The sequence below is a fragment of the Cricetulus griseus genome, chromosome 7 (assembly GCF_003668045.3).
Source record: "Cricetulus griseus strain 17A/GY chromosome 7, alternate assembly CriGri-PICRH-1.0, whole genome shotgun sequence".
NCBI classification, from domain to species: domain Eukaryota; kingdom Metazoa; phylum Chordata; class Mammalia; order Rodentia; family Cricetidae; genus Cricetulus; species Cricetulus griseus.
Genome location: NC_048600.1, coordinates 36,543,016 through 36,558,550, shown reverse-complemented (window position 1 = coordinate 36,558,550; position 15,535 = coordinate 36,543,016). Strand labels below are relative to the sequence as shown.

The following is a 15,535-nucleotide window of genomic DNA, read 5'->3' as shown; positions in this document are numbered from 1 at the left end:
TTAAACAAATGCAATACATCTTTGCATACTTAAATATTCCAGAACATACATGATATCTTACAAATATCTGTAACACCAATTTTAGGGAGTCCCTCTTCTGCCATTCACAGGCACCAACAGTACATGCATGAAGGCAGAACACACACACACACACACACACACACACACACACACACACACAATACCAACTTCACCAACCCCACATCTGACAGAGGGCTGATCTCCAAAATATACAAAGAACTCAAACTAGAAATCAAACTTCCAAATCAAATTTTAAAAATGGGGTACAGATCTAAATAGAAAATTCTCAATAGAACAATCTCAAATGGCAGAAAGACACTTAAGAAAATGCTCAACATCCTTAGTCATCAGGGAAATGCAAATCAAAACCACTCGTGAGATTCCGATCAGAATGGCTAAAATCAAAAACACCAGTGACAGCTTATGCTGGAGAGGATGTGGAGAAAGGGGAACACTCCTCCATTGCTGGTGGGAGTGCAAATTTATACAGCCGCTATATAAATCAGTATGGTGTCAACCTACCTCAAGACCCTGCAATACCACTGTTGGGCAGATACCCAAAGGAGGCACATTCACACAAGGACATTTGCTCTACTATGTTCATAGCAACATTATTCTTAATAGCCAGAGCTTAGAAACAACCTAGATGCCCCTCAACTGAAGAATCAGTAAAGAAAATGTGGTATGCTTACACAATGGAGTACTACTCAGCAGTAAGAAACAATAACATCCTGAAAATTCACAGGCAAATGCAAAGAACTAGAAAAAAACCATCCTAAGTGAATTAACCCAAAACCAGTGGATACCAGAAATAAAGCAAAAGATAACCAGCCTACAATCCATAACCCCAGAGAAGCTAGAACCCTCTTAGAGAAACAAATAGAAGCAGATGCAGAAATCTACAACTAACCAATGAGCCAAGCTCCCAGAGGACAATCAAAGTGAGGGAGGAGCAAAAATATGAACAAAGGAGTCAAGACCATGATGGGGAAACGCACAGAATCAGTTGACCCGAGCTAGTGAGGCGAGATCAGTGACTCAGGTCTGACAAATGAGGAATCTGCATAAGACCAAACTAAACTCGCTTAATATAGGTGACAGTGGTGTGACTGGGACAAAATATGAGGCCACTGGCCGTGGGTCCAAGACCTAACACTAATTAATGCACAAACTGACTTAGTGGAGCCCAATCTATATGGAGAGATACCTTGCCCAGCCTAGACACAGGGGTGTGAGAGTGGAGAGGTGCCTTGGTCTTGCCTCAACTAGATGATGCAACAGACTTAGTAGACTTCCTAGGCAAGGCCTTAACCTCTCCGTGGAGCAGATGGGAGGAGCGGGGAGTGGAAGGAGTGGAAGAAAAAGAAGGAGGGGAAACTGGAATTAGAATGTAAAAAATAAATTTAAAAATCTAAAAACAAAAAATAACAACTTTTAAAAAGTATAAAGCTAAAAAACCACTAATTTAAAACTCAATTCTCTTTTTGTCCATCCCTTCCCTTCTTCCCATCTTTCTGTAGATGGAACCAAGAACCTTGATTATGCTAGCCAAGTACTCTACCAACTAGCTACATCTCTAGCCCTTATTTAATCTCTATAAAATTTATACCTGTTTTACATATAAAGAAACCAAAGTATTCTAGTAAATGGCAAGTTAAGATTGGGATCCATATAATAACATTTACCAGAGAAATTATTGATTTTCTTTCTCTGTGGTAAAATATAGATAGAAAACATACTCGGCACATTCACACTACATGAAAACCATCAGGTTACCCAGTTTTCCTTCCAGCTATGGTCCATGCACAAAATCCTAACATTGGTAGCAATCAATAATACTGCTTCATAAAGGTTATATGTCACTGTTTTATTACATCTTTTTGTGTATTTCTGTGTGTATGTGTGTTATGGTTTCCATTGCTGTGAAGAGACACCATGACCATGGCAACTCTTATAAAGGAAATATATTTAATTAGGGTGGCCCATTATCATGATGCCACATGGTGGCATACAGGCAGACAAGGTGCTGGAAAAAATAGTTGAGTCCTACATCTTGACTTGCAGGCAGCAGGAAGTCTGAGACACTGGGCATGGCTTGAGCATATATGAGACTTCAAAGCCAGCATCCATAGTAACACACTTCCTTCAACAAGGCCACATCTCCTAATAGTGCCATTCCCTTTGGGGGTCATTTTGTTTCAAACCTCCACAGAGGACAACTTTCAGGAATTAGTTTTATTCTGCTATTGTATGTGTCCCAGGGGATATAAGGTCATCAGGCCTGGTGACAAATGCTTTGGCCTGCTGATTGATACCTCACTGGCCTAAGTTACATATCATTAAGTGAATACTAGCAAAATTGACAAGAATTTTGAATTCTCACAAAATAAACCATTTAGAAATACCAGGGGTTGTTTGGCATGGTGGTACACACCTGCAGTCAAAGAATTGAAGCAAGAAGGTGGAATCACAGGTACATATAGCAACTCTAAGCTAGCCTGGGCCACTTCATTGGTCAGAAACCAAGGCAGAAAAGTCAGTGATACCTTACCTGCCTTAAGCCTTGTCTGCCGATCAACAGTCTTACCATTGCTACTATAACTTAAGCAATCACTGGTGGTGTTCCAGCACCATGAACTGCTTTTGCTTGTTTCTTGAATTTGTACACATAAGATTGTACTCAAAGAATCATTTGTCTCTTGAATGATTTGTCTCTTGATACTTTTGTAGTACAGAATCCATGGATGCTGTTACTTAGCTTCAATGGATTGTCCATGATGAATTATGTTTTTGTATCAATAGACCATGATTAATCTTTAGTCCACAAGAATATTCGTGCTTGCAGGTTGGGGAAAATGAATATATATAGAACAATACAGTCTTCCAGAATTAGACAAGGATAGGTAAAGTATTTTTGGTTTTCTATAATGCACACAAGAAAAATTTTCTTTTAATAAAGGTCTCACTGTATAGCCCTGGTTGAGCTGGAACTTGTTATTTAGACCAGGCTGCCCCTGCCTCCTGAGTGCTGGGGTTAAAGGTAAGCACCACCATGCAATTTAAAACAATACTGTTTTACAGTACCATCAATGAACATAGGGGATAAACCAAAATACTCGGAAACCCTAACTAAACCACAAAGTAATTCCAAATTATAGTAAATGATGTCATATTCATGACTTAGAAAGATGATTATTGTTGCTGGGAGTTGGTGGTGCACCCCTTTAATCCTAGCACTTGGGAGACAGGGGAATCTCTGTGAGTTCCAGGCCAGCCTGGTCTCCAGAGCAAGTGCCAGGATAGGCTCCAAAGCTACACAGAGAAACCCTGTCTGGAAAAACCAAAAAAAAAAAAAAAAAATGATCATTGTTAAGATGTTGTTTTACATTGATTGTTGTATATGTTTAATGTACTCTCTGGTTTCTCAGGATTGGAACTCAGTCTGTAGACCAGGCTAGTCTCAAACTCACAGAGATCTCCTGCCTCTGCCTCCCGAGTGCTGGGATTAAAGGTGTGCACCGCCACCACCTGGCTCTATTTAGTATAATCTTAAAAAGATTATGGTGTATACTTTGTAGAAAGGAGCAAACTGATTAAAACTTGTGAAATAAGACCCTAATTACTAAATAATATTACAATACAGAAACAAAGTTGGTAGACTCACTTCCTCTATTACTATATGCTACTGCTATAGTAATTAATTAGGACAGTGGTTTCAAGGAGAGGTACATAGGTCAGTGTGCAAGCTAGCATGTACCTATGGAGTCCCTTGTTTTATAAGGAAAAAATGCCATGGTAATTTATAGAGAAAAGATTTTCTTTTTTTTTTTTTTTTAAAAAAAAGGGGGTTGCTTAGAATAAATGGAGGGAGAAAATGGTGTTTGCCTGTACTCTCAGGATTTCAAGATCATTTTTAGCTATGAAATGAGACGAACCCAGACTACACATAAGATCCTGGCTCAATAACAATAATAATAATAATAATAATAATAATAATAATAATAATAATATCTTTTAAAAGGTAAACCTTAGGTTTTTTTTCTTTTTTTTCTCTAGACAGGGTTTCTCTGTGTAGCACTGACTGTCTGGGAACTCACTCTGTAGACCAGGTTACTAGCCTCAAATTCAGATCCACCTGTGTCTGCCTCCTGAGTGCTGGGATAAAAGGCATCTACCATGCCTCAGCTCTTTGTAAAATTTAAATCAAGTGAATCCTGAATATAGATACTAAAAAGTAAGAAATCTCATAAAATGGTATAATTTTGAGTTATGGAAAACAATCTAGCATTTTAGTAATGCACGTTGTACATTTTCTTAACAAAATTCTTATTAAAAAGCCTAGGTCATTAAAGTATGATGAGGGTTGAAATGGCAGCAGAATATGGTCTTTGGGCATAGAATTAGTGGTAAAATAGTGGCAGCTATGCTTTTTATATTTTTGTTTCTTCCAGTCTGGCCTTCTGAGTCCTGGGATCACAGGTGTGTGACATCATGCCCAGCCTCAGAGTCATGTATCTCTAAGTCACTGTCCTTATATGTTTTAATAGTTTTCTTTTCAGTTATTAATGTTTTGATAAACAGAACTATATGCTTAAAATGATATTGTATATTTCATATGCTTGTATTTGGGCATATTTATATATTATATTATAACTATTGTGATTATATCCCACTAAATTTTACTGGATTTCCCTGTACTTTAATTAAAAAAAAAAAAAAACATTTATTTTGTGGGTGTCGATGTGTGCTATGTCACTTGTGGAGGTCAGAGACCAGAACATGGAAGTTGTTCTCTCTTTCCACCATATGGGTTCCAGAGATTGAATTCAAATCATCAAGCTTGGCATGTAGTGCCTTAACCTCCTGAGCCATCTTGCCAGCCCTCCCTGTGCTTGTGAATTGTATATAGACTTTGTTAAATATTTGATTTTATCTCTCTTCCCACAGTTGTTCAGTTAAAACATGTTATGAGAGCTGCCCTGATAACTCAGCAAGTAAAAGTGCTTGTTGCCCAGCCTGAGTTTGTGCCCCAGATCCACATGGTAGAAAGAGAGAACTGATTCTCACAAGTTGCCCTCTGATAAATACAATAAATTAGAGGAATTCTGATCATTAACTGCAAGTTTGTTGTTTTTGTTTTTTTTACCATTTTAGTAACACTGATGATGTTATGTTAATTTCTGTGGAAAAACCTCATCTGACAACTCCAGTTACATCAGATTCAACAGGTATCTTTTATGATCTATCAAATTAGAAAAAGAATGAGCAATGTCTTTTCAAAAGATTTTTATTCTTCATATTTATGTGTATATGTGTTTGTGTGAGTGTGGATGCTCTGAGAGGCCAGAGTGGACACTGATTCCCCCTGCAGCTGGAGTTTCAGACAGTTGTGAGCCATTTGATGTGGGTGCTAGGAACTGAACTCTGAATCTCTGCAAGAGCAGCAAGTGCCTTTAACCCCTGAGCCATCTCTCCAGCCTCATTATCTTTTAATAAGTTACAAAATTGTCTACTTAATCTACTAATTTATATCTAGGATTATAAACTATTAGTTTATTAAAACAATGATTCACTAATAAAACTGACATTTCTTTTAATCTTTGTATCTATCAGCTTAAGGCCTTTTGGTTCTTTACTGTATTTATCTAATGATTTACAACTTAAATTATGTATATCTGTTTTGTTTGCCCTGACCTTTTGTTTGTGGTAGCGATAATTTGTCTATATGTCTATTAGTTAATAACCTATTTCATATTTAAAGTTTCTCTTGATTAACTGTTTAAATTTTTTAAATTATTTATAATTTTACAGTTTGTGTCAAATGTTTTGTTTAAAAGAAACAACTTTTTAGATGAGATGGATTGTTTTTGTAGCGCACAGCTTAAAATGTATCTGCTTTTTTGTGTATGTAACATCTCATTCATAGGAATATGAACACTGTGGAGGTAAGAAAGACCTTGAATTTCTGATTTTCCTGCCTTCACTTTCCAGGTGCTGTGATTATAAGCATGTACCACCACACCTGGTTTTATAGAAAACTTTTTTCTTAACCTAAATATGGCTGTATTGCTTGCCTACAATTTCTTACCCAAAATTCCCTTTGTAGCCAGGCAGTGGTGGCATATGCCTTTAGTCCCTCACTAGGGAGGCAGAGGCAAAACCGATCTCTGTGAATTCAAGACTAGAGCAAGTTTCAGGACAACCAAGGCTACACAGAGAAAACCCTATCTCAAAAAACAAACAAAAACCCAACAATAACAACAACAAAAAGAATTCCCTTACTTTGTATTATGTTTAGTTGTGTTGAAATATTTACATCTTAACATCAGAAGGATTTGCACTCCCTCCCACCTTAGATATAAAACTATCTTAACAGTTTGTAAATTAGAGTTCCAAAGTGGGAAACTCTGTATTCCAGGAAGGTGCTCCTCAGGCACTCTTAAAGATAGTGTGAGTAACAAAATGTCACAATTTCAGATGCTAAAATAGTTTCAGACTTTGAAAAATAGGAGCTACTAGAATAGTTGTAAAGCTTCTGAAAGAAAATATATTTTGGGCTGGAGAGATGGCTCAAGGGTTAAGAGCATTGGCTGTTCTTCCAGAGGTCCTGAGTTCAATTCCCAGCAACCACATGGTGGCTCATAACCATCTGTAATCAGATCTTGTGCCCTCTTCTGGGCTGCAGGGATACATGCAAGCAGAAGACTGTATACATAATAAATAAGAAAAATAAATAAATCTTTTTTTAAAAAAGAAAATACATTTTAATCCAAAATCAAAAATTTAAACTGGCTTATCAGTTTTAGGGATCTATAACTTTATATAGTATAAGTATCCCTATCATTTGTTTCAGTGTCTCATAATTATTAATTATTAATTATTATATTAATAATTTATATAATAATTTAATTAATTGGATGTATTGATTTTTTTAAAATTCTTTTTCTTCCAGAAATTGGAAAAAACACATCAAGGAAATTCAGCAACTCACCTAATACCAGAATTGAAGTTGGGGTGGGTAGCAATTGTTGTCTCTGAATATTTCATGTGAATGTTTACACTATAGGAACTCTCTAGTGTTTCAGCATGTTGTGGGGACTGAATTTTGTCATCCACTCTTTGTCTAGGTACACTGAAAGTCTCTAGTGAATTGTCCCTTCACTGCCCCTCCTTCAGTGGGGGTGGAGAGTGACACAAACAAATATAGGAATAGTTTGCACATCCAGATTCTAGTCCAAGTTGCACACTGAACAAGGAGCAGCTACATATATTTCAGAACAACACATATTTACCAATTCATAGAGATTCTTATCCATATATTCAGGTACTGCAGTATTGTATTTATGAGTGTCTTTCATAGTAGAACTAATTTAAACAATAAGTTATTTAGAGAATGTTGAGTTGTCAGCTTCTAAGGTTGGGGTTCATTGGTGACATACTTCTGAGCATGATTGTGAACAAGCCCCAGGTTCAGTCCTCAGCATTGAAAAATAAAAATGTATTTTTATATTTTAAAAATAATTTTTGCTATTAAACTTTGGTTTGTTTTTGTTTTTTCAACAAAACTTTCAGGCTGTAGAGAAGAAACTTGATTTTGTTATTGACTTGACAAAAGAAAGCCTGTCCACCTGCAACATAGGTAAAGGATACTTTTTACATCTTCCTTTCTAAGAAAATGTGTGTGGATTTGTATGATTGTATCAGAAATTACAGAATTGTCCTGTCTTTGCAAGGCTGCCTTGTGCTAACCCTTTAAAAGCACACATATGGTCTACCCCAGTCCGTAATCCCTGGCAACCATTAATCTGCTTTCTTTTCTATAATTAAGTAATTTCAGTGTGATTATGCAATATCCATCCTTCTGAGATTAGCTTCTTTCAATGTGGTTCTTTGGCAGGTTATTCATGTTGTTTTGTATCATTTTTGTGGTCAAGTAATAGCCCGTGTATAGATGTATCATAATCTTTATTGATCCTTTGAAGGACATTTTTGCTTGTGGCAAACATTTTTCTTAACCATAACAATAGTGCCTAAGAGGAACTACCTAGATTCAGGAATAGAGGAATGTTACACATGATATGAAATGAAGAATAGTGACATCAGTTTCCTGTTTCTTCAATATGCGCCAAAAGATCTATAATTTTGTGGGATTGGAAGCCACTTATACAGTCTCATTCTGGTACTAAGAAGTAATCCACAATCCAAGAAGTTCAGTCAACTTCAAGCAGAATCAAAACCAAGAATACCTTATCAACACATAATCATTTTCTTGAAAACAAGGAAAAAATTTACATATATTAGCACTGAACCTAATACAAAGATGATAAGCATGGTCTCTGTACAAGGATAGCATGCAAATGTGCGAAGTTTATATCTGTACCAGGAAGTTTATGACCAACCGTCTACTTCAGAGCAAACAAATGTCCTTCACTCTGGGAAGACAAATAGGACTTGACAACATAGAAATTCAGGAAAAGTAGCTAGAATGTACAAAGCCACTTCAGATGTTATCTTTGTATTTATTTGGATTCAGAACTCATTTTGGTGGAAGAAAAACTACTGACTTCAGCATGATTTGTGAATCTTTGGATTATACAAAGAAAAACAAACCCAAACACAGATTTTCAAGTTTTTAAGACATAGCCTATATGGGCAAAAAGAGACCTCAAGAAAACTTCGAAAGGAACGTAAGGTCAGAAAGAAAGAGAGTTGGGGGTAGATACAAAGTCCAACACTGGTGCTGCAAAAGCAATATGGACAAAGATTTTTTAGTAGCTTGATCTGCCATGGTGGCATGATGTCTAAGAATGTTGTGGAATACAGACCCAAAGACCATTTAGCATGACCATCTGAACTAAGCATTGGTATTAAGCTGACCAAGACTGCCTAGAGATAAACAATTCTCACACAACAGCCTTAAGCAAAGAACATGAAAAAATTACCTCCTGGTTGTCAGTTGCAGGAGTAAAGCAAGCAAGCATTTAACAGAAGCCAAAACCATGCAGTTAGCTAGGGAATATCAACACTGAGTTTGTGGGAAGGGGTTGAACACTTTCCCACAGAACTTTACATGGTGGGAGTAGGAAAGGGGGGGATCATTTCAAGCTAGATCAAAGATAAGCTAGATCAAAGATAACTTCAAATGAGACAAGGTGGAGGAACCTTTACCGTGTCACATAGAAAACTAATGAACTGTAGGAGTTTTAATGAAAAACAGTAATGACCTTGAATTTTTAATCTAGTAAATATTTCTTTCAAAAATGAAACAGTAGCTGGGTGGTGGTGGTGGTGGTGGTGGTGATGGTGGTGGTGCACGTGCACACCTTTTATCCCAGCACTTGGGAAGCAGAAGCAGGCAGATCTCTGAATTTGAGGCCAGCCTGGTCTACAGAGTGAGTGCCAGGACAGGCTCCAAAGCTACACAGAGAAACTGCTATCTTGAAAAATAAACAAACGAAAACAGTAATGGTGCATACCTGTGATTCCAGCACTTCAGAGTTGGAGACAAGAGGATTAGAAAGAAGTTAAGGCCAATCTGTCCACAGTACCTCACAAACAAAAATAGAAGCAAAATTAAGACAAATTAAGCAGAATTTGTTGCCAATTGATTTTCACTACCAGAAATAAAGGGAGTGTGTGTGTGTGTGTGTGTGTGTGTGTGTGTGTGTGTGTGTGTGTGTGTGTGTGTGTACACATGGCATACCTTGAATATTACAGAAACCAAATTTTATCTCAGGAGTTTTTAGACAATTTTTCACTAAATCTGGAGTTCACCATTTTAGTTAGACTAACTGTCCAGCAAGCCCTTTGGATCTATCTATCCATATCCTAAGTGCTAGGATTACAGATGCTCGTGCCCAGTTTTTATGTGGTTGCTCTGGATCCAGACTCTGGTCTTCATGCTTGCATAGCAAACAGGTTAGCCAGAGAATCATCTCTTCAGCCCAAAAGGAAGTTCATTAAAGGAAATATAACATCTGAAAAGTGGGTCCATATTAAAAAGTGTTAACTAGATTAAGGGTGGATATGGTAAATACTTCAAGTAGAAGAATAATAAACAATTGTGGCAATAAAATGGAATTTTCAAGATAGACATCCAAGAGACTCCACAACAAAACAAAACTGAATCCAAAGCGACCATTACTTTGATATAAACAAGGAAATAAGAAGTGAGCAAAGAGACATCCTAAGTAGTGTTCTCATTGGAACTTGCAGTTTTACCTCTGTTTCCCAAATGCTGGGATTGTATGTGTGTGTGTGTCACCACATTCAGCTACACACAGTAAAAACATTTCTCATAATAGCTTTATTTAAAAGTCTACCAGCTGATGAATATATAGATTACTTATCTTTATGCCTTAATAATCAAGAAACAAAATGCTATATATGCAACCAATGTATAACTATACATAAATAATCCTGCAAAGTAATTTTGCATTTTTATGATTCAATATAGATGAAATTCTATAAAAGACAAATCCCTTTTCAATGCTAGATATTGATCTTTTGGCCTTGCATGTTAGTCAAGTCACTGAGATACATCTAATCTGTTTATCTGTCTCTGTCTGTCTGTTTTGGTTTTGTTTTTTGTTTCTCTGTAGTCCTGGCTGTCTTGGAACTGCTGGTCTCAAATTCAGAGATCCTTCAGTCTCTGTCAGGGATAAAAGGCATGTGCCACCACCACAGAAACTATGTACAGTCATTAGTGACAACATATGATTGATTTCAAATGAGATAGGTTGATTGAAAAGAAATACTAAAGAACTGTGGGTAAACTGGCCTTAATGGTACATGCCTGTAGTTGTAGTTCCAGTACTGAGGAAATAGAGCAAGAGGATTAGGAATTCAAGACCAACCTGGGCAACATGAGACCTTGTCTCAAAGAACAAGCACAGACAAGCGAAAGCTTTGGGGTGATGATATTTTATATCTTGTTTTGGTAATGGTTTCAGGTTTCGAGGTATTTGTCAGAACTTAAAAAGGGTGTATCTTGTAGGGTATAAATTGCATCTCTCAGGTCATTTCCAAAATACAGCATTAAAAGAATAAGTGGAAACTAGGGGTCACAGTTTTCACCTGTTTAATGAGAAACTTAATGTTGTTCTAGCTCCTGTTGCTTTGGGAACATAAAACAGTAACACAACTGTTACTCTCTCTCTCTCACTCACTCTCTCTCTCTATCTATGTATATCTATATAGATATATATAGATATGGGTAAAAGCTGGAGAGTATTTCTAAGACATTGGCATTACTAATGATAATACATACCAACACTAGTTAGCAGAAGTCCTATCTCTTACCACCACAAAGAAGTTGGATCTCGCTGGGATTGTGTTACTTTTTGATTATTACATTGAAATAAGTTTTACACCTTGGAAATTATGTTTCTCAGGATTTTTCTTTGTATTGAACTATTTACTTGAAAATTTAAAGGCTGTTTTATCACTTTATGTAAAGATTAATATGAAAACTTTGATTTTAGCAGACCTAGCTTTGATTAATTTTAATGCATGGTTAAAAATGTATATGGACTCTCAAAAGTAAAACCTAAAATTCATTACCTCTTCTAAGGTTTCTTAATACCTGTAAATAGTTGGTCGTGGTGGCAATGCACATTTAATCCCAGTACTTAGGATTGCAGAGGATACAGCAAGCTAGACAGACCTCACAACCTGATTACTGATCTAGCCCTTGTACTTTTCAGTGTTTTAATCTTCTCCACATGTTCACTACCTAGCTGTGTAAAACCACACACAAACTTTTCCCTCTGTTCACCACAGCTTCTCCATCCTCCCCACCTCCTTTTTCTTCTGTTTACCATGTCTTTCCTTCCTCTCCTGTTTCCCACAATCAATATCTTTTATCTAATTCCCTCCATATGAATACATACCTCAGGAGAGCATGCACCTAGCTTGTGGGACTTTTGTTTGAATTTCTAAGCTTGTGTATATTACGTATTCATGCATGATTGTAAACTTAATGTCTGTAGACATTTTTTATTGAAAAGAAAAGACCACCTCTTTTATCTCTTGGATCCCTCTCCCATGTATAAATACCAAATTCCTAGTTGCATAATAAAGGATTTACTTTTATAGGGAATTTTTGTCACCTTAATGGAAGATTCTATGTATTCTATCAAAAATTTTGTGCTTGTAACTGTATTTACTACTCAAGGTGTGTACAACTGCTCAAACACTGTGGAATTTGTTCCAGGTAAATTTTACTCACTTATTTTCTTTTTCTTGTAGTGCTGGGGCCTTCTCACTTATGGTGGACAAGTGCTTTATCACTGAGATACACCCCCCAGCTCTAAATTATACTGTCTTGTTCACAGAAAGCCCAGCATTCACCCTGAAGTCATCTTCGAAAGCTGTTTTAAGATCAAAAGAAATAATCCCAGTGGCAGAAAATGGAGATGAGGTACTAATCTGAAATGCTGTGTAAAGGATGTTCATTCCAACAGAGTGGGATTAATCTGTTTTCCTCTGGAAGCATCTGAGCCACATTTCAGCTTAGGAAAGACCTTGATGGCTTTTTATACAGTGCTCTTTGTGAATTCACTTATGTAGTAAAAAGAATTCAGTCAGCAGTTTGCAGAAGCTATAGAAATGAAAACAAACACAGTGTTTCAGTTATTTTAGGAGTGATAACCATTGTTAATGAGGTTTTGGGAGAAATTATGTTTGGAAACACAATGTTGACATGAGATGGTTTGTTCTCCTGAAAGCCTGAGACCTTGTTCATTGAATTAGCAATATTTCAATTGTAGAAATTATTCTTCCCAAAACTTGGAATGTGGCTCAGAGGTAGAGAACTTACCTAGCATGTGCAAAGTGCTGGGTCCAGTTCCTAGGATCATTCAAAACAAATCTCAGCTCCAAAAGAACCTTCTGTTTTACAAAGATTGGATCTAGAGGCCAGGAGATGACTCAGTCATTAAAGCTCATTACAAACGTGAAGACCTGAGTTTGGTCCTATAAGCAATGTTTAAAAATTAAATAAGCCAAGGTGTGTGGCACTCACTTGTAATCCCAGAGCTGGGACAGGCAGAAACAAGTGGATCCCTGGAGTTTGCTGTCCAGACAGACTAGTATGTGAGGTTGTCCTCTGACCTCCCCATGTGTGCATACACTGACAGATGTACCAGCACATATACACAAAACATTAATCTAGCTTCATTTTCTTGAAATAACCTTTCATTGCTTTGATGAAGGATTGAAGAATGAGAAGTAGATTTGTATACCTGAGCTTGACCACTTTTGTCTGTACTCATCAAATATTCTCGATGAACTTTCTTGCAAATGTGTTTGTAGGGTTCTGATTCACTTGAACACCTGCCGCCTCTCCCAGAGCCACCACCACCACTCCCTGAAATGGCAGACAAAATCCAAGACACTCTTCCTCCCCAAAAAACTGAGCTGAGAGTGAAGCGGGTGTTGAGACCCCCAGGCATTGCCCTGACGTGGAACATCTCCAATGTCAACCCCAAGTGTGCTCCTGTGGAGAGCTACCACCTCTTCCTGTGCTACGAGAACCCTCATCATTTGACTTGGAAGAAAATTGCAGAAATTAAAGCGTTACCACTCCCAATGGCCTGCACTTTATCTCAGTTCTTAGCTTCCAACAAATATTATTTTACTGTTCAGTCAAAAGATATTTTTGGGCGATATGGACCATTTTGTAATATAAAATCTATTTCTGGGTTTTCTGAAAACCTTACCTAAAAGTCCTCCATGATTATATGTTGTGTATATGTCATGTTTCCATATTTGAATGTTTTGTTTACAGTGTTTCTCTAACATTTTACATTGTAACATTGTACAGTTCATTTTGTAAACCCGTTGTATGGGGACAATCTTACATGTATTGTGTCTTGGAATTTTGTGTATTTCTAATTTGTATTCAGTATATACTTATGTTATCGTTTTCTCACACATACCATATCGTGGACCCATGTTGTCACTGTGTGTTCCTATAGTGGCTCTGGAGTTGCTGCTATGTCAGAAGCCTTGTGTACAAGCAACCCCTTTCCCCATTCTTGACAATCAGCTATAATCCCTGGAGAGGCAACCCTGCCATGATCTAGTGCACAGAAATTTCTTCCTAGTGTTTCATTCTAAAGCAGGCTATTTGTGCCCTTTTGTCTTTGTTTTTGTTTAGCTAGCAATCATTTGAGAGAAACAACATTTGGAGGTTTTTTCTAAATACTAGTTTGTTCGATCAGGCATTATGGGGCATGTCTCTAATGGGAATCAAAGGCAGGCAGATCTTAGTTCAAGCCAGCCTGGTGTGCATGAAAGTTCCAGTCCAGCCAGAGCATAACAGACTGTTTTTTTTTTTTTCTTTTTTAAACTTTGTGTGCTATGTACATGAAAAGGCATGGTGCTTCTTATTTTTTTTTAATTCAACCTCCTGTTTCAACCATGTAATTCATCCCTTAGTAAGGCTTTAATTTGCTGACTCCTAATGTCTCTAAATGCCTAACTTTCCCAAGTTCCCAGCTGCCCTCAGTACTCAGAGAGCATGCTTAAAGGCTCTAATGGAAGGGTCTTCTGCATACCTCTTCCCAAAGAAGTACTGCAGTGGGGCACAAAAGCCCAAGAGATGGTGTGTAAAGAGATACTTGAGATGCTGGAGTCACCACCCAAGAAAGACAAACTAGAAAGCCAGTAACTGGGATGTCAAAGAAAAGCGTCACTTTTCTGGTGCACAGTGGAAGTTATGAGGTGTAAGCAGAGAACAGTTTCCCTGGGTGTTTGGAGTGCCTCTACATCTTCATAATAAAAGCTGTTACTTTTGTCTGTTTTTCTGTCTGTATGAAATATGAGTGAGCCAGGTGTGTTGCCATACACAAGGGCAGCCTGGTCTGTATAGCAAGACTGGAAGAATCAGGTTTGAGTCCTGCATGGTAGCCAAACTCAGGAGGCAGAGCCAGTTGGATCTTTATGAGTTTGAGCTGTCCTGGGCTACATAGCCAGCATTTCAAGTCCTTGTGTTGAAGAACTAAGGAGGAAAAAAAAAGCAGACTCAGAAACTACTTCCAGATGCCATGACCTGCCTGCTTTCAGCATTTTGTAACAGATGGCACAAACTAGATGTGCCCATGACTGACCAGCAGGATATCATCTGGAAAGCTGACAGCATCAAAGGACACCCAGAGGAATGCTTCCATCTGACCTTGTAGAGGAGGTAGCTAAAACAGCATTACTGTTTATTGCCCTTTGAAGGAACCAGAGTGGAATTTGCAATGATTAATGTCTCAGTGGCAGCAGAATAGTGCCAGCTAGAGACAGGTAATCCCTGCCACACAGCACAGAAAACTAATACCCCATAAAAGTTGTCTGTACTTGTAGTTCAAAGGAAAGTGCCAATAAACAACAGCCAAACTTGCCAACCAGACAATTGAACATGTGCCTCAATTCCCAGGTAGCCTGCACAGTAGGCAACAGGATGAGAAAACAGCTTGGTTCCTGGGTTCACACTGTGTGGGCCATACTGTTACACCTGGATGAA

The 15,535-nt window shown here is 37.6% G+C and overlaps 1 protein-coding gene across 1 annotated transcript in view; it reads left to right on the top strand.

Moving 5' to 3' along the window:
* Positions 1-14,735, top strand: part of Atf7ip2 (activating transcription factor 7 interacting protein 2) — a 33,293-nt gene extending 18,558 nt beyond the window's left edge. The window contains exons 7-11 of the mRNA XM_035448202.1: positions 5,176-5,249; positions 6,974-7,035; positions 7,594-7,660; positions 12,357-12,442; positions 13,336-14,735. Of these exons, the coding sequence (XP_035304093.1) occupies positions 5,176-5,249; positions 6,974-7,035; positions 7,594-7,660; positions 12,357-12,442; positions 13,336-13,746 (700 nt within the window). The 3' untranslated portion in view covers positions 13,747-14,735. The remainder of the gene's footprint in view (positions 1-5,175; positions 5,250-6,973; positions 7,036-7,593; positions 7,661-12,356; positions 12,443-13,335) is intronic.
* Positions 14,736-15,535: the final 800 nt, after the last annotated feature.